The sequence below is a fragment of the Ranitomeya imitator genome, chromosome 9, assembly GCF_032444005.1.
Source record: "Ranitomeya imitator isolate aRanImi1 chromosome 9, aRanImi1.pri, whole genome shotgun sequence".
Classification (NCBI taxonomy): Eukaryota; Metazoa; Chordata; class Amphibia; order Anura; family Dendrobatidae; genus Ranitomeya; species Ranitomeya imitator.
This window is the reverse complement of record NC_091290.1, coordinates 923,295-942,368: the sequence shown is the minus strand read 5'-3', so window position 1 is coordinate 942,368 and position 19,074 is coordinate 923,295. Positions and strand designations below refer to the sequence as shown.

The following is a 19,074-nucleotide window of genomic DNA, read 5'->3' as shown; positions in this document are numbered from 1 at the left end:
AGCACGTGATGCCTACAAATAGGGAACGGGGAGCGCGTGATGCCTACACACAGGGAACAGGGAGCACGTGATGCCTACACACAGGGAACAGGGAGCGCGTGATGCCTACACACAGAGAACAGGGAGCACGTGATGCCTACACACAGAGAACAGGGAGCACGTGATGCCTACACACAGAGAACAGGGAGCACGTGATGCCTACACACAGGGAACGGGGAGCGGGTAATGCCTACATATAGGGAACGGGGAGCGCGTGATGCCTACAGGTAGGGAACAGGGAGCGTGTAATGCCTACACACAGGGAACGGGGAGCGCGTAATGCCTACACACAGGGAACTGGGAGCACGTAATGCCTACAAATAGGGAACGGGGAGCACGTAATGCCTACACACAGGGAACTGGGAGCACGTAATGCCTACACACAGGGAACGGGGAGCGCGTAATGCCTACACACAGGGAACAGGGAGCGCGTAATGCCTACACACAGGGAACAGGGAGCACGTGATGCCTACACACAGGGAACAGGGAGCGCGTAATGCCTACACACAGGGAACAGGGAGCACGTAATGCCTACACACAGGGAACAGGGAGCGCGTAATGCCTACACACAGGGAACGCGTGATGCCTACACATAGGGAACAGGGAGCGCGTAATGCCTACACACAGGGAACGGAGAGCACGTAATGCCTACACACAGGGAACAGGGAGCACGTAATGCCTACACACAGGGAACAGGGAGCGCGTGATGCCTACAGGTAGGGAACGGGGAGCGTGTAATGCCTACACACAGGGAACGGGGAACACGTAATGCCTACACACAGGGAACTGGGACCACGTAATGCCTACACACAGGGAACAGGGAGCGCGTGATGCCTACACACAGGGAACAGGGAGCGCGTGATGCCTACACACAGGGAACAGGGAGCTCGTGATGCCAACAGGTAGGGAACGGGGAGCGCGTAATGACTACACACAGGGAACAGGGAGCGCGTAATGCCTACACACAGGGAACAGGGAGCACGTGATGCCTACACATAGGGAACGGGGAGCGCATAATGCAAACAGGTAGGGAACAGGGAGCGCATAATGCCAACAGGTAGGGAACAGGGAGCGCATAATGCCAACAGGTAGGGAACGGGGAGCGCGTGATGCCAACAGGTAGGGAACGGGGAGTGCGTGATGCCAACAGGTAGGGAACAGGGAGCGCATAATGCCTACACATAGGGAACGGGGAGCGCGTGATGCCAACAGGTAGGGAACGGGGAGTGCGTGATGCCAACAGGTAGGGAACAGGGAGCGCATAATGCCAACAGGTAGGGAATGGGGAGCGCGTGATGCCTACACATAGGGAACGGGGAGCGCGTAATGCCAACAGGTAGGGAACGGGGAGCGCGTAATGCCAACAGGTAGGGAACAGGGAGCACGTAATGCCTACACACAGGGAACAGGGAGCACGTAATGCCAACACACAGGGAACAGGGAGCGCGTGATGCCTACACACAGGGAACGGGGAGCGCGTAATGCCAACAGGTAGGGAACGGGGAGCGCGTAATGCCAACAGGTAGGGAACAGGGAGCGCATAATGCCAACAGGTAGGGAATGGGGAGCGCGTGATGCCTACACATAGGGAACGGGGAGCGCGTAATGCCAACAGGTAGGGAACGGGGAGCGCGTAATGCCAACAGGTAGGGAACAGGGAGCACGTAATGCCTACACACAGGGAACAGGGAGCGCGTGATGCCTACACATAGGGAACGGGGAGCGCGTAATGCCAACAGGTAGGGAACAGGGAGCGCGTAATGCCTACACATAGGGAACGGGAAGCGCGTAATGCCTACACATAGGGAACGGGGAGCGCGTAATGCCTACACATAGGGAACGGGGAGCGCGTAATGCCAACAGGTAGGGAACAGGGAGCGCATAATGCCAACAGGTAGGGAACAGGGAGCGCATAATGCCAACAGGTAGGGAATGGGGAGCGCGTGATGCCAACAGGTAGGGAACGGGGAGCGCGTAATGCCAACAGATAGGGAACAGGGAGGGCGTAATGCCTACACATAGGGAACGGGGAGCACGTGATGCCTACACACAGGGAACGGGGAGCACGTAATGCCTACACACAGGGAACAGGGAGCGCGTGATGCCTACACATAGGGAATGGGGAGCGCGTAATGCCAACAGGTAGGGAACGGGGAGCGCGTAATGCCAACAGGTAGGGAACAGGGAGGGCGTAATGCCTACACATAGGGAATGGGGAGCACGTGATGCCTACACATAGGGAACGGGGAGCGCGTGATGCCTACACATAGGGAACGGGGAGCGCGTAATGCCAACAGGTAGGGAACGGGGAGCGCGTAATGCCAACAGGTAGGGAACAGGGAGCGCATAATGCCAACAGGTAGGGAATGGGGAGCGCGTGATGCCTACACATAGGGAACGGGGAGCGCGTAATGCCAACAGGTAGGGAATAGGGAGCGCATAATGCCAACAGGTAGGGAACGGGGAGCGCGTAATGCCAACAGGTAGGGAACAGGGAGCGCGTAATGCCAACAGGTAGGGAACGGGGAGCGCATAATGCCAACAGGTAGGGAATGGGGAGCGCGTGATGCCTACACATAGGGAACGGGGAGCGCGTAATGCCTACAGGTAGGGAACGGGGAGCGCGTAATGCCTACAGGTAGGGAACAGGGAGCACGTAATGCCTACACATAGGGAACGGGGAGCGCATAATGCCAACAGGTAGAGAACAGGGAGCACGTAATGCCTACACACAGGGAACGGGGAGCGCGTAATGCCAACAGGTAGAGAACAGGGAGCACGTAATGCCTACACACAGGGAACGGGGAGCGCGTAATGCCAACAGGTAGGGAACAGGGAGCACGTAATGCCTACACACAGGGAACGGGGAGCGCGTAATGCCAACAGGTAGGGAACAGGGAGCACGTAATGCCTACACACAGGGAACGGGGAGCGCGTAATGCCAACAGGTAGAGAACAGGGAGCACGTAATGCCTACACACAGGGAACGGGGAGCGCGTAATGCCAACAGGTAGGGAACAGGGAGCACGTAATGCCTACACACAGGGAACGGGGAGCGCGTAATGCCAACAGGTAGAGAACAGGGAGCACGTAATGCCTACACACAGGGAACGGGGAGCGCGTGATGCCTACAGGTAGGGAACGGGGAGCGCGTAATGCCTACACACAGGGAACGGGGAGCGCGTAATGCCAACAGGTAGGGAACAGGGAGCACGTAATGCCTACACAGGGAACGGGGAGCGCGTGATGCCTACAGGTAGGGAACGGGGAGCGCGTAATGCCTACACACAGGGAACGGGGAGCGCGTAATGCCTACACACAGGGAACTGGGAGCGCGTAATGCCTACACATAGGGAACGGGGAGCGCGTAATGCCTACACACAGGGAACGGGGAGCACGTAATGCCTACACACAGGGAACAGGGAGCACGTAATGCCTACACACAGGGAACAGGGAGCGCGTGATGCCTACAGGTAGGGAACGGGGAGCGTGTAATGCCTACACACAGGGAACGGGGAACACGTAATGCCTACACACAGGGAACTGGGACCACGTAATGCCTACACACAGGGAACAGGGAGCGCGTAATGACTACACACAGGGAACAGGGAGCGCGTAATGACTACACACAGGGAACAGGGAGCGCGTAATGCCTACACATAGGGAACGGGGAGCGCATAATGCCAACAGGTAGGGAACGGGGAGCGCATAATGCCAACAGGTAGGGAACAGGGAGCGCATAATGCCAACAGGTAGGGAACAGGGAGCGCATAATGCCAACAGGTAGGGAATGGGGAGCGCATAATGCCTACACATAGGGAACGGGGAGCGCGTGATGCCAACAGGTAGGGAACGGGGAGTGCGTGATGCCAACAGGTAGGGAACAGGGAGCGCATAATGCCAACAGGTAGGGAACAGGGAGCGCATAATGCCAACAGGTAGGGAATGGGGAGCGCATAATGCCTACACATAGGGAACGGGGAGCGCGTGATGCCAACAGGTAGGGAACGGGGAGTGCGTGATGCCAACAGGTAGGGAACAGGGAGCGCATAATGCCAACAGGTAGGGAACGGGGAGCGCGTAATGCCAACAGGTAGGGAACAGGGAGCACGTAATGCCTACACACAGGGAACAGGGAGCGCGTGATGCCTACACATAGGGAACGGGGAGCGCGTAATGCCAACAGGTAGGGAACGGGGAGCGCGTAATGCCAACAGGTAGGGAACAGGGAGCGCATAATGCCAACAGGTAGGGAATGGGGAGCGCGTGATGCCTACACATAGGGAACGGGGAGCGCGTAATGCCAACAGGTAGGGAACGGGGAGCGCGTAATGCCAACAGGTAGGGAACAGGGAGCACGTAATGCCAACACACAGGGAACAGGGAGCGCGTGATGCCTACACATAGGGAACGGGGAGCGCGTAATGCCAACAGGTAGGGAACAGGGAGCGCGTAATGCCTACACATAGGGAACGGGGAGCGCGTAATGCCTACACATAGGGAACGGGGAGCGCGTAATGCCTACACATAGGGAACGGGGAGCGCATAATGCCAACAGGTAGGGAACAGGGAGCGCGTAATGCCAACAGGTAGGGAACGGGGAGCGCGTAATGCCAACAGGTAGGGAACAGGGAGCGCGTAATGCCTACAGGTAGGGAACAGGGAGCGCGTAATGCCAACAGGTAGGGAACGGGGAGCGCATAATGCCTACAGGAAGGGAATGGGGAGCGCATAATGCCTACAGGAAGGGAACGGGGAGCGCGTAATGCCAACAGGTAGGGAACAGGGAGTGCGTAATGCCAACAGGTAGGGAACAGGGAGCGCGTAATGCCTACAGGTAGGGAACAGGGAGCGCGTAATGCCAACAGGTAGGGAACGGGGAGCGCATAATGCCTACGCATAGGGAACGGGGAGCGCATAATGCCTACAGGAAGGGAACGGGGAGCGCGTAATGCCAACAGGTAGGGAACGGGGAGCGCGTAATGCCAACAGGTAGGGAACGGGGAGCGCGTAATGCCAACAGGTAGGGAACGGGGAGCGCGTAATGCCAACAGGTAGGGAACGGGGAGCGCGTAATGCCAACAGGTAGGGAACGGGGAGCGCGTAATGCCTACGTGCAGAGAATGGGGTCCGCGCAGCTGACGTTTCACAACTGTCAACATTTCTAAAGTTTTTCACATTCAGTTGAAGGTGACGTGTCACAGTGTGAGGAGCAAGATTCCGCTGCTCACATAGTAATGTACCGCTATATTCTCGTATATAAGATGTCCAGATGACAAGGTGACACCGGAGCTGACGGACGTCTGTGCTGACACAAGCAAAGCAGCATCTGACCATAAAACCTCAACGATCAGTAATGACGGCTCTGCAGCTGAACCATAACTCCCAGAATGTCCTGAAAGCTTGCGGCAGAGGATTATATTGACACCATTTGTGGAGATGAGGCCATAATTCTGTACAATCCCTCTAAGGTTTTTGATGTCCCATCTGAGAGAAGCCCAGTACAGGGGCAGAGACCCCAAGAACAGCATGGTGCGAGGGCATAGACCCCGAGGGCAGGATGGTGAAGGGGCAGAGACCCCAAGGGCAGGCCGGTGCGGGAGAAGAGATCCCGAGAGCAGGCCGGTGCGGGAGAAGAGATCCCGAGAGCAGGCCGGTGCGGGAGAAGAGATCCCGAGAGCAGGCCGGTGCGGGAGAAGAGATCCCGAGAGCAGGCCGGTGCGGGAGAAGAGATCCCGAGAGCAGGCCGGTGCGGGAGAAGAGATCCCGAGAGCAGGCCGGTGCGGGAGAAGAGATCCCGAGAGCAGGCCGGTGCGGGAGAAGAGATCCCGAGAGCAGGTCGGGGCGGGAGAAGAGATCCCGAGAGCAGGTCGGGGCGGGAGAAGAGATCCCGAGAGCAGGCCGGGGCGGGAGAAGAGATCCCGAGAGCAGGCCGGGGCGGGAGAAGAGATCCCGAGAGCAGGCCGGGGCGGGAGAAGAGATCCCGAGAGCAGGCCGGGGCGGGAGAAAAGATCCCGAGAGCAGGCCGGTGCGGGAGCAGAGATCTGGAGAGCAGGCCGGTGTGGGAGAAGAGATCCCGAGAGCAGGCCGGGGCAGGAGAAGAGATCCCGAGAGCAGGCCGGGGCAGGAGAAGAGATCCCGAGAGCAGGCCGGGGCGGGAGAAAAGATCCCGAGAGCAGGCCGGTGCGGGAGCAGAGATCTGGAGAGCAGGCCGGGGCGGGAGAAGAGATCCCGAGAGCAGGCCGGGGCGGGAGAAGAGATCCCGAGAGCAGGCCGGGGCGGGAGAAAAGATCCCGAGAGCAGGCCGGTGCGGGAGCAGAGATCTGGAGAGCAGGCCGGGGCGGGAGAAAAGATCCCGAGAGCAGGCCGGTGCGGGAGAAGAGATCCCGAGAGCAGGCCGGGGCGGGAGAAGAGATCCCGAGAGCAGGCCGGGGCGGGAGAAAAGATCCCGAGAGCAGGCCGGTGCGGGAGCAGAGATCTGGAGAGCAGGCCGGTGTGGGAGAAGAGATCCCGAGAGCAGGCCGGGGCAGGAGAAGAGATCCCGAGAGCAGGCCGGGGCAGGAGAAGAGATCCCGAGAGCAGGCCGGGGCGGGAGAAAAGATCCCGAGAGCAGGCCGGTGCGGGAGCAGAGATCTGGAGAGCAGGCCGGTGCGGGAGCAGAGATCTGGAGAGCAGGCCGGGGCGGGAGAAAAGATCCCGAGAGCAGGCCGGTGCGGGAGAAGAGATCCCGAGAGCAGGCCGGTGCGGGAGAAGAGATCCCGAGAGCAGGCCGGTGCGGGAGAAGAGATCCCGAGAGCAGGCCGGTGCGGGAGAAGAGATCCCGAGAGCAGGTCGGGGCGGGAGAAGAGATCCCGAGAGCAGGTCGGGGCGGGAGAAGAGATCCCGAGAGCAGGCCGGGGCGGGAGAAGAGATCCCGAGAGCAGGCCGGGGCGGGAGAAGAGATCCCGAGAGCAGGCCGGGGCGGGAGAAGAGATCCCGAGAGCAGGCCGGGGCGGGAGAAGAGATCCCGAGAGCAGGCCGGTGCGGGAGCAGAGATCTGGAGAGCAGGCCGGTGTGGGAGAAGAGATCCCGAGAGCAGGCCGGGGCAGGAGAAGAGATCCCGAGAGCAGGCCGGGGCAGGAGAAGAGATCCCGAGAGCAGGCCGGGGCGGGAGAAAAGATCCCGAGAGCAGGCCGGTGCGGGAGCAGAGATCTGGAGAGCAGGCCGGGGCGGGAGAAGAGATCCCGAGAGCAGGCCGGGGCGGGAGAAGAGATCCCGAGAGCAGGCCGGGGCGGGAGAAAAGATCCCGAGAGCAGGCCGGTGCGGGAGCAGAGATCTGGAGAGCAGGCCGGGGCGGGAGAAAAGATCCCGAGAGCAGGCCGGTGCGGGAGCAGAGATCTGGAGAGCAGGCCGGGGCGGGAGAAGAGATTCAGATCTCAGTGTGCTGTCACTTCTTGTGCTGGAGAGCTACCTGTTCTCTGACTGTTTACATCTGTATTGCTCCGCCATCACAACTCTCTATAGCCCGGCCCCATCCCTCTATATAAACCTACCCTCAGCATTGATTGACAGCTGTCTACGCTGTGCATAGGCAAAAAGCTGCCAAACAATGCTTGGGTTAGACAGAGTTGATGAATATGGAGGACGACCTGGCAGAAGAGAACCGGTCCTCAGTGATGATCTGCTGATAACCACAGCCGTCAGCCCGGTACTGACACGTGGGTGGTATCGGTGCCCCACATCCCGCTGCCAGCAGATCGCACAGCAGGCGCCTGTGACAGGCCTCCGTTAAGGCTCTGCTCACTCCCAGCCCTTCTGGTTGCGGTGCGCTCACCCCAGCAGCCATGCTCCGATTTTCCTCAAGTGTGTGTGGCGGGGGTCCGGGGTCTCAGCTTTATTCAGCAGTTTTGCTGCTGAAATTGCAGGAAAACTATTAGAAATTTACAAGGGAAATAGTAAAAAAATAAAAGCATAAAAGGCCTCCACTGACCAGAGACACGAAACGCATGCGCCCGCGTAGCACGGCTGCGTCTCCATGCTGGACACAGAGCTGTAATCAAATCATCAACAGGCGGACTACAAGCATCAGCAAGCAAAACTCAATGATGACAAAGAAACCTGTGAAGAAGCACCAATGTGACCACTGCCGCACGCGCAAAGCCATGAGATGTGCGCAGAGCGAGAGGCGCTTACGTTGATGCTCGTGCGGTACCCCGGCGTGGAGTTCCGGAGAACACTGTGAACCAAGTTGATCAGAGGCTCATTATACTTTATCTGCGCCAAATCAAAAGAGAGCCAGAGTGAAACCCTCAGACACCAGCAGGAGGCGCCATCTTCACTGCCAGAAAAACCTGTCCACATGGACCTGATGGCCCCGGTGGCCTTACAGTTCACCCCAACTATTGCCCTCACCCTCCATAACAAGCGCTCAGGTAAAGATGATGTTACCTTCAGGTCCAAGTACTCCAGCTCCTTCTTCAGCTGCATATAGGTGTCATCGGCCTCCAGAGAGAAGAGACAGAGGTTAGAAGGGGCGGGAGAGCGCGCGGCCCCTATATACCACCAGCGGCTTTATACGCCCCCGGTAATAACCCACACATCTATAGGTCTCCGGTAATAACCCACACATCTATATGTCCCCGGTAATAACCCGCACATCTATACATCCCAGTAATAACCCGCACATCTACAGGTCCCCGGCAATAACCCACACATCTATACGTCCCAGTAATAACCCGCACATCTATACGTCCCAGTAATAACCCGCGCATCTACAGGTCCCCGGTAATAACCCGCACATCTATACGTCCCAGTAATAACCCGCACATCTACAGGTCCCCGGTAATAACCCGCACATCTATATGTCCCCGGTAATAACCCGCACATCTATACATCCCAGTAATAACCCGCACATCTATACATCCCAGTAATAACCCGCGCATCTACAGGTCCCCGGTAATAACCCACACATCTATAGGTCTCCGGTAATAACCCACACATCTATAGGTCTCCGGTAATAACCCGCACATCTATACATCCCAGTAATAACCCGCACATCTACAGGTCCCCGGTAATAACCCACATATCTATACGTCCCCGGTAATAACCCACACATCTATAGGTCTCCGGTAATAACCCGCACATCTATAGGTCTCCGGTAATAACCCGCACATCTATACGTCCCCGATAATAACCCGCGCATCTATACGTCCCAGTAATAACCCGCACATCTACAGGTCCCCGGTAATAACCCACACATCTATAAGTCCCCGGTAATAACCCGCACATCTATACGTTCCAGTAATAACCCGCACATCTACAGGTCCCCGGTAATAACCCGCACATCTACAGGTCCCCGGTAATAACCCGCACATCTACAGGTCCCCGGTAATAACCCGCACACCTACAGGTCCCAGTAATAACCCACACATCTATACGTCCCCGGTAATAACCCGCACATCTATACGTCCCCGGTAATAACCCGCACATCTATACGTCCCCGGTAATAACCCGCACATCTATACGTCCCCGGTAATAACCCGCACATCTATACGTCCCCGGTAATAACCCGCACATCTATACGTCCCCGGTAATAACCCGCACATCTATACGTCCCCGGTAATAACCCGCACATCTATACGTCCCCGGTAATAACCCGCACATCTATACGTCCCCGGTAATAACCCGGACATCTATATGTCCCCGGTAATAACCCGCACATCTACATGTCCCCGGTAATAACCCGCACATCTATACGTCCCCGGTAATAACCCACACATCTATACGTCCCCAGTAATAACCCACACATCTATACGTCCCTGGAAATAACCCACACATCTATACGTCCTCAGTAATAACCCGCACATCTATACGTCCTCAGTAATATCCCGCACATCTATACGTCCCCGGTAATATCCCGCACATTATCCCTCAGACTAGGGGAAACCCTGTCTGTCCCTCTCCCAGAGATTACACTGATGGTGTGCTTGTCTGGGCCGCCAGGCCTGACCCTGTCTCCTGTTTCAGCCCTAAACTGAAACCACCATCCTCCACTCAGTGAAGAGACCACACACCAATCCCCCCACAGAAAGCACAGACAGGGAAAACTAAAAACGCACCATGCCGCAAACACACTCAGGAAAACACTATAATGTGCACAGGGCAAAACAAAACACAAATAGGAAGGAGAAATATAACAACGGATCATACACCACCAGATACGATATTTCTACTCCAAAACCACCACTCCAGACCGGAATCACCAGGCACAAGCTATAATCGGCGACGCCCAAAGTCCAGCAACTATTTAAAGGCCGTGGGCGTGACCCAACCTTCAATCCGATTACCAACTAAATTAACCCCCAGAAACCTGGATAAAGTCTAGCCGGCGCCACTGAGCGTATAGTGGTCGTAAATGGAATTACCGCCGGCGCCACTGAGCGTATAGTGGTCGTAAATGGAATTACCGCCGGCGCCACTGAGCATATAGTGGTCGTAAATGGAATTACCGGCGGCGCCACTGAGCGTATAGTGGTCGTAAATGGAATTACCGCCGGCGCCACTGAGCGTATAGTGGTCGTAAATGGAATTACCGCTGTCTGTCGGACGCCCTAGTGTGAATAGCGTCCGACATGACAGCACATCTATACGTCCCCGGTAATAACCCACACATCTATACATCCCCGGTAAAAACCAGCACATCTATACGTCCCCGGTAATAAACCGCACATCTATACTCCCCCGGTAATAACCCGCACATCTATATGTCCCCGGTAAAAACCAACACATCTATATGTCCCCGGTAATAACCCGCACATCTATACGTCCTCAGTAATAACCCGCACATCTACAGGTTCCAGGTAAAAACCAGCACATCTATATGTCCCCGGTAAAAACCTGAACATCTACAGGTCCCCGGTAATAACCCGCACATTTATACGTCCCCGGTAATAACCCGTACATCTATACGTCCCAAGTAATAACCCGCACATCTATACGTCCCCAGTAATAACCAGCACATCTATACGTCCCCAGTAATAACCCGCACATCTATACGTCCCCGGTAATAACCCGCACATCTATATGTCCCCAGTAATAACCCGCACATCTATACGTCCCAAGAAATAACCCGCACATCTATACGTCCCAAGTAATAACCCACACATCTATACGTCCCAAGTAATAACCCGCACATCTATATGTCCCCAGTAATAACCCGCACATCTATACGTCCTCAGTAACAACCCGCACATCTACAGGTCCCCGGTAATAACCCGCACATCTACATGTCCCTGGTAATAACCCGCACATCTACATGTCCCTGGTAATAACCCGCACATCTACATGTCCCCAGTAATAACCCGCACATCTACAGGTCCCCGGTAATAACCCGCACATCTACATGTCCCTGGTAATAACCCGCACATCTACATGTCCCTGGTAATAACCCGCACATCTACATGTCCCTGGTAATAACCCGCACATCTACAGGTCCCCGGTAATAACCCGCACATCTACAGGTCCCCGGTAATAACCCGCACATCTACATGTCCCTGGTAATAACCCGCACATCTACATGTCCCTGGTAATAACCCGCACATCTACATGTCCCTGGTAATAACCCGCACATCTACAGGTCCCCGGTAATAACCCGCACATCTACATGTCCCTGGTAATAACCCGCACATCTACATGTCCCTGGTAATAACCCGCACATCTACATGTCCCTGGTAATAACCCGCACATCTACAGGTCCCCGGTAATAACCCGCACATCTACAGGTCCCCGGTAATAACCCGCACATCTACATGTCCCCGGTAATAACCCGCACATCTACATGTCCCTGGTAATAACCCGCACATCTACAGGTCCCCGGTAATAACCCGCACATCTACAGGTCCCCGGTAATAACCCGCACATCTACATGTCCCTGGTAATAACCCGCACATCTACATGTCCCTGGTAATAACCCGCACATCTACATGTCCCTGGTAATAACCCGCACATCTACATGTCCCTGGTAATAACCCGCACATCTACATGTCCCCGGTAATAACCCGCACATCTATACGTCCCCGGTAATACCCCAGCACATCCATACGTCCCCGGTAATAACCGTCACATCTATACCTCTCCGGTAATTGTCACGATCCATTTTTGGATTTGTCGCAGCTCTGGTTCCACTCACATTAAAACCTTTTTTAAACACCCCCTGGCAATGTGATGTTACTGCAGAGCTGCTGGGTCAGCTGATGCAGGTGGTGACCACTCCCACCATCCTGTAAAAGGTCACATGATGCATCAGCTGACTGTTGGTGATACAGGTCCTTCCTGGAGACCAGCCTGGCAGGAGCAGCTCTCTGGTGTCAGCCACGTCTGGTGTTTGGAGTCCTGCCGCTGTGTTATCTGTGGTGTGGAGCTCAGCAGCAGCGTTCATAAGCTAAGTGCTGAGTTTTTGTTGCCTTGTCCCTTTGTTGTTTACGCATTCCCATTTTGGTATTGAGTTCCCCTCACTCTCATATTGTGTCATCCTGTTTATTTGCTTTGTGGTGTGTCAGGAAATAGGAAGACATTCTGATTACTTCAATTACACATACAGAGCTCTCAGCTGCTGTTTTCTCTGCCTGTCAGCACAAGCCTGGAATTCTAAGCCACTCTTCCTCCCTCCTCCTGCAATATAGCTGTAATGTGAGACCAGCGTGCCAAGCTTCACTGAGGAATTTTGATGGCTTTGTGCTGGGAAAGCCAGTCCTCTGTCTAAACCCCTCATCCCCCCTCCCGCCTGATACCAGCTATAACTGTACAGCAACTTTCAATCCGCATGGGACTCTTTTGCTCTTGAAAAGTTATGTATAATGGCATTTATCAGGGATAGAGATATAAGGGTTATAAATCAATAACTCACTGAAATCGCTAGGATCTAAGCCCAACGAAATGCAAGGAACAGATTTCTCCGTAAGCGGGTCATATATCTACGCAGTGTTTCTACTTAAAAGAACCCCCATGACGTGGTGAGCATCATGATCATTGTGGTGTTCTTCTACGACGTTTATACAGCTAGTTATGTATAGAAATGGCTTGTGATAACTCTAAGAAAGGGGAGTATTCAGCCTCTGAGTGAGGTCACCACAGGGGGAGTACCTTGGTTTTGGGCACGGAAATAAGTGAGTGAGACATCAGTCTTCACTAGTCACTAGTCTTTTGTCCCGGGACTAGCTGCGAGACAGATCTGTAATCCATCTGGATGTATGCCCATCTGTCAGGAACATGAGGTATTTGACTGTATGATCACGCACACTGAGCTCTGCTACGTCCCTTAAAGCTGAGCACAGACATGCTATGGGCCTGTTCGACCCCCCCCCCCCTTCGCACTCTGCCTGCATGTGTATTTCAAAACCCTCACTAGAATCACTGAAGACGTTTTATAGCTTTTAGCTGCAGCAGACAAATCTCCCTAAACTACTCATTCCCTCCTCCCAACCAATACCAGCCAAAACTGGTATAGCCACTTCCAAACTGCATGGATCTCTTTGTTCTATTAACGTGATATATAGTGGCACCAACCCGGGCTAGCGATATAAGAATTATAAATTCCGGAGGTCCATCGATAGATCTCTCACTCACTGAAAGCGCTAGCAAATAAACGCAACGAGGTCAAAGTGAGGATTTCTCAGTAAGCGGTTCAGGTAATTACTCTGGGTTTACATTTAAAAGAATCCCCATGATGTGGGGCACATTCTGATCATCTTGTATTTCTTCTACGAGATTCCTACAGCGAGCTAGGCATAAAAATAGTTTTCCTAAGTTTAAGTAAAGGGGAGGTTTAAGCCCTTAAGTGATGTCTGGGTTTTAGGTTAGGAAATATCTGTGTGAAGCAGGAGGCTTCAGGGTCTAGCTGCTCTACAGATGTGACATGCATCTTTATGTTTCTCCTGAGCACATGGGCAACCAGGAGGGGAAATGATCTGAACGACCTGTAAGTGTTATTTTCAATTTTAATCCTTTTCTTTATTTGTAAATGTATTGTACATATGTGAATGTCTTCTTTATATCTGTTTATACTTTGTAAACACTGCCAACCTTTTTTTTTTTAGAGTAAAATATACAATTTATTAGCTTGTCTCTCCTTGTTCTATAACGAACTGTCGTGTCCTCTGAGGTGAATTATGCTACTGATTTGGGTTGGCTCCGGACACGATAATACTTGGAAAATTGGAGCTGGTGGCAGCATATTTGGTCTTGTGCCATTGGGCGTCTTTGTAGCAACCGGCAGCGTTGATAATTATTGTTCCCGCCTGTGTGGGAGTAGTTATATCGCCCTCGCTGCAGCGTGCCCAATACCCAGTACATAGCAGGCAGCCTTTCTGGAGACAAATTACCCTAGGTTCAGTAACCTGACTAACCTGAGGGTAAGGGGGGAGCCAGAGAGCTGCAAGTTCCAGATGGGAACTGGGATATAGATAAATCCCCTTCAGGAGGAACCATGGGCAACTAAACAACCCCGGTTCATGACAAATTGGTGCGAGTGGTGGTGGTGATAAAGGTATCCTCCCCGTGAACCATGACAGATTGGTGGGATCCCGGTGAGATCCATGACACCATCCCCCACAGCACATGGTCTGCCATGAGATGAAATGACTAAGAACTTTAAGTGTTTTTCAATTTTAATCCCATTTTATTTGTAATTGTACTGTACATACGATACTTGTCTACTTTTATAATATCTTTTTATACTTTTGTAAACCCTGCCTACCTTTTGGGAGTAAAATATATAAAATTACTAGCTTCATTTTTCCTTGCTCTATAATGTACTGTCACGTCCTCTGAAGTGAATACGCTACTAATCTGGGTTGGCTCCAGACCCGTTATTAATAATGGAATCGGAGCTGGTGGCAGCGGATTTCTCCTGTGTGTTTGGGAGACTTTGTAGCGACGGACGGCGTTGATAATTATTATGCCCGCCTGTGTGGGAGTAGTTATGAAGCGGGCCCATTAGCCAGTACAAAGTAAGGCAGCCTTTCAGGCGACTAATTACCCTAGGTGCAGTACCTAATCTGACCTGAGGGTAAGGGGGGGCGCCAGAGAGCTGCAAGTTCCAAACTGGGACTGGGAAGTGGGATATAGATAAATCCCCTTCAGAAAAGAACTGGGCAACCAAACAACCCCGGTTCATGGCATATTAGTGTGAGCGGTGGAGATGATAAAGGTATCCTACCTGGGATCCGTGACATGGTGCAGTTTACGTTGTTCACCCCCTGGGGTGGGGGGTGGGGGTTAGCTCAGGGCTTAACAGGAGACAGGGACACGTCGGTGACTTGGGCCTCCCTACCATCAAGGGTACCTCTAAGTTAAGGAAAGACAGGGCTTCCCCTAGCCTGAGGGGCAGCTCAGGGGCCCAGGTTCCTCATCTCCTCATTACTGCCCCGTGACAGTAACAACCCGCACATTTATAGGACCCCAGCAATAACCCGTACATCTATACGTCCCTGACAATAACCCACACATCTATAGGTCCCTGACAATAACCCGGAAAATTTATAGGACCCTTGCAACAACCCGTACATCTATACGTCCCCACTAATAACCCGGACATCTATACGTTCCCACTAATAACCCGCACATCTATATGTCCCCACTAATAACCCGCACATCTATACGTCCCCACTAATAACCCGGACATCTATATGTCCCCACTAATAACCAGCACATCTATATGTCCCCACTAATAACCCGCACATCTATACGTCCCCACTAATAACCCGCACATCTATATTTCCCCACTAATAACCCGGACATCTATATGTCCCCACTAATAACCCGCACATCTATACGTCCCCACTAATAACCCGCACATCTATACGTTCCCACTAATAACCCGGACATCTATATGTCCCCACTAATAACCAGCACATCTATACGTTCCCACTAATAACCCGGACATCTATATGTCCCCACTAATAACCAGCACATCTATATTTCCCCACTAATAACCCGGACATCTATATGTCCCCACTAATAACCCGCACATCTATACGTCCCCACTAATAACCCGGACATCTATATGTCCCCACTAATAACCCGCACATCTATACGTCCCCACTAATAACCCGCACATCTATACGTTCCCACTAATAACCAGCACATCTACAGGTCCCTGGTAGTAACCCGCACATCTATACGTTCCCACTAATAACCCGGACATCTATACGTTCCCACTAATAACCCGCACATCTATATGTCCCCACTAATAACCCGCACATCTATACGTTCCCACTAATAACCCGGACATCTATATGTCCCCACTAATAACCCGCACATCTATATGTCCCCACTAATAACCCGCACATCTATATGTCCCCACTAATAACCCGCACATCTATATGTCCCCACTAATAACCCGGACATCTATATGTCCCCACTAATAACCAGCACATCTATATGTTCCCACTAATAACCAGCACATCTATATTTCCCCACTAATAACCCGCACATCTATACGTTCCCACTAATAACCAGCACATCTACAGGTCCCTGGTAGTAACCCGCACAGCGCACACCTATATGTCCACACCATTATAGTGTCTGGCCGGTCACACGTCCTCTGTTCACACACGACAGTGGAGGCATGCAGCTGATGTTGGGCTTCTCAGTACAGAAAATGTCAGCAAAGCTGATGGCACGTTCCCTGTCAGACAGCACACCTCCATCCGGGCCGGCAGACCGCCGCACAGGCTCAGTGCATACGATGGGTAGTATGGCGGAGCACAGAGCGCTGCAGAGTACGTGATGACGAGACGAGCGGCATCTCTGGCTCCTGTGAGGCACAAAGCGTCACCGGGAGAGAGGAGCCCGCATGGGTGATTACCAGCATCGCCCCTATGGACGGCATCTACACGCCCAGTGATGAGGGTGGGGCGAGCTCTGCCAGCTGCTGAGGATGGCGGCGGACCAGAAAAGCAGTCTTCAGGCTGGAGATTGTAAAACTACAACTCCCAGCAAGGCATCAGCACTTGCTAGGAGTTGTAGTCTTACAACAGTTGAGATGTGCTGCAGACCGTGGAGGCCGTGCTGCAGACCGTGGAGGCCGTGCTGCAGACCGTGGAGGCCGTGCTGCAGACCGTGGAGGCCGTGCTGCAGACCGTGGAGGCCGTGCTGCAGACCGTGGAGGCCGTGCTGCAGACCGTGGAGGCCGTGCTGCAGACCGTGGAGGCCGTGCTGCAGAGCGAGCATGCAATGGCGGCATTATTTTGGCCATAGTGTAATTTCAGGTGCTGGTGGCACACGTGAGTCCACACATGTGCAGGTCGTGGCTCCTGAGGACCACGGGGCCACAGGCCTTGGAGCTCTCGGTAATGGAGGAGGGGGCGCGCGGGGTCACTGCAGGGCAGGCGTCACCAGCACATTTTACATTGTTCTTTTTATCTCTTGTTTTCGACAGAAAATACAAAATGGCAAAATAAGATGATGAGGAAAAGTTCTTACCGACTGGCCATGTAAACTGGGGGCACTTACAGTGTGCGTCATGTACCCCGCGGAGGGCACGGAGCGGCGGCTCCCATAGGCCGAGGGCTGGAAGAAAGGAAAAGACAAGACAAAATCAGGACCCCCCAGTACCAGACAGGACCCCTGCACAGCGCCTGATGCTAGGGACCCTCATGACCGAACAGGGGGTCACCGCGGAGGAAGGACCCCAGTACCAGTGCAGGGCCACACAGCGGGGTCACCGCAGATGATGGACCCCAGTACCAGTGCAGGGCTGCGCAGAGGGGTCACCGCGGAGGAAGGACCCCAGTACCAGTGCAGGGCCACACAGCGGGGTCACCGCAGAGGAAGGACCCCAGTACCAGCGCAGGGCCACACAGCGGGGTCACCGCAGATGATGGACCCCAGTACATGAACATCTAGTGGTCATTACCTTTACAGAATGGACCCGCGTCTTCTGAGGAGACCCCGTGAAGGGGACGTCGGTCGGACTGTCCTCCGGTCGCACCGTGAGCCGCTCTGCTGGAGTGTGGGGTCTCCGTAGAGGAAAGAGCTTTGGAGGAGCCGGTGGTGGGAGATCGGTGGGAGAAGGAGGGACAGACACAGATCGCGGGACGTCCAACAAGCTCTTGGCTCGGGATCGCTCCTCCAGGGGGCCCACGTACATCTGTCCGGTCGGGCTGCCATGTTTGAACTGCTGCCTCTGCTGCCACTCGTACAGCTGCCACACCATGCCGTCCTTGGTGGCCTGACGCTCCTGGCTGGACATCTTCAGGTGGCTGACCCGGTCCTGGGCATATTTGTAGTCACATGGCAAGTTTCGTCCAGGAGGAGGCGACACACTCGAGTGCTGCCGGCTGGTCCTAGGCAACGTCTGGTACCGCTCCGAGCGGGGGAGGGGGAGCTCAGCGCCGGCACTGGGGGGAGAAGAGCAGGGTCAGTGCGCCAGTGATGTCATCACGGGGGCGGGGTCTCATCATTACATCAGTGATGTCATCACCGGGGCGGGGCTGGAGTATAAGGGGCGTGGTCTCATATCAGTGATGTCATCACCGGGGGCGGGGCTGATATCCTCTCACATGTATACAGGCAGGATGTCAGCAGTGATAGATGAGGGGCGGGGCTGGAGTATAAGGGGCGTGGTCTCATCATTATATCAGTGATGTCATCACCGGGGGCGGGGCTGATATCCTCTCACATGTATACAGGCAGGCTGTCAGCAGTGATAGATGAGGGGCGGGGCTGGAGTATAAGGGGCGTGGTCTCATCATTATATCAGTGATGTCATCACCGGGGGCGTGGCTGATAACCTCTCACATATATACAGGCAGGTTGTCAGCAGTGATAGATGAGGGGCGGGGCTGGAGTATAAGGGGCGTGGTCTCATCATTATATCAGTGATGTCATCACCGGGGGCGGGGCCGATATCCTCTCACATGTATACAGGCAGGTTGTCAGCAGTGATAGATGAGGGGCGGGGCTGGAGTATAAGGGGTGTGGTCTCATCATTATATCAGTGATGTCATCACCAGGGGCGGGGCTGATATCCTCTCACATGTATACAGGCAGGTTGTC

At 54.1% G+C, this 19,074-nt stretch overlaps 1 protein-coding gene across 14 annotated transcripts in view; it reads right to left on the bottom strand.

Annotated features, from left to right (window-relative positions):
* Positions 1 to 19,074, bottom strand: part of PLEKHA7 (pleckstrin homology domain containing A7) — a 273,292-nt gene that overhangs the window by 111,441 nt on the left and 142,777 nt on the right. For 13 of the 14 annotated variants that reach the window (XM_069738520.1, XM_069738522.1, XM_069738523.1 and 10 more), the window contains 3 exons: positions 17,933 to 18,416; positions 17,500 to 17,586; positions 8,467 to 8,520 (listed from right to left, as the gene is read on the bottom strand). In XM_069738520.1, coding sequence (XP_069594621.1) covers positions 8,467 to 8,520; positions 17,500 to 17,586; positions 17,933 to 18,416 — 625 coding nt within the window. The remainder of the gene's footprint in view (positions 1 to 8,466; positions 8,521 to 17,499; positions 17,587 to 17,932; positions 18,417 to 19,074) is intronic. The other variant, XM_069738521.1, reaches the window with a different exon arrangement.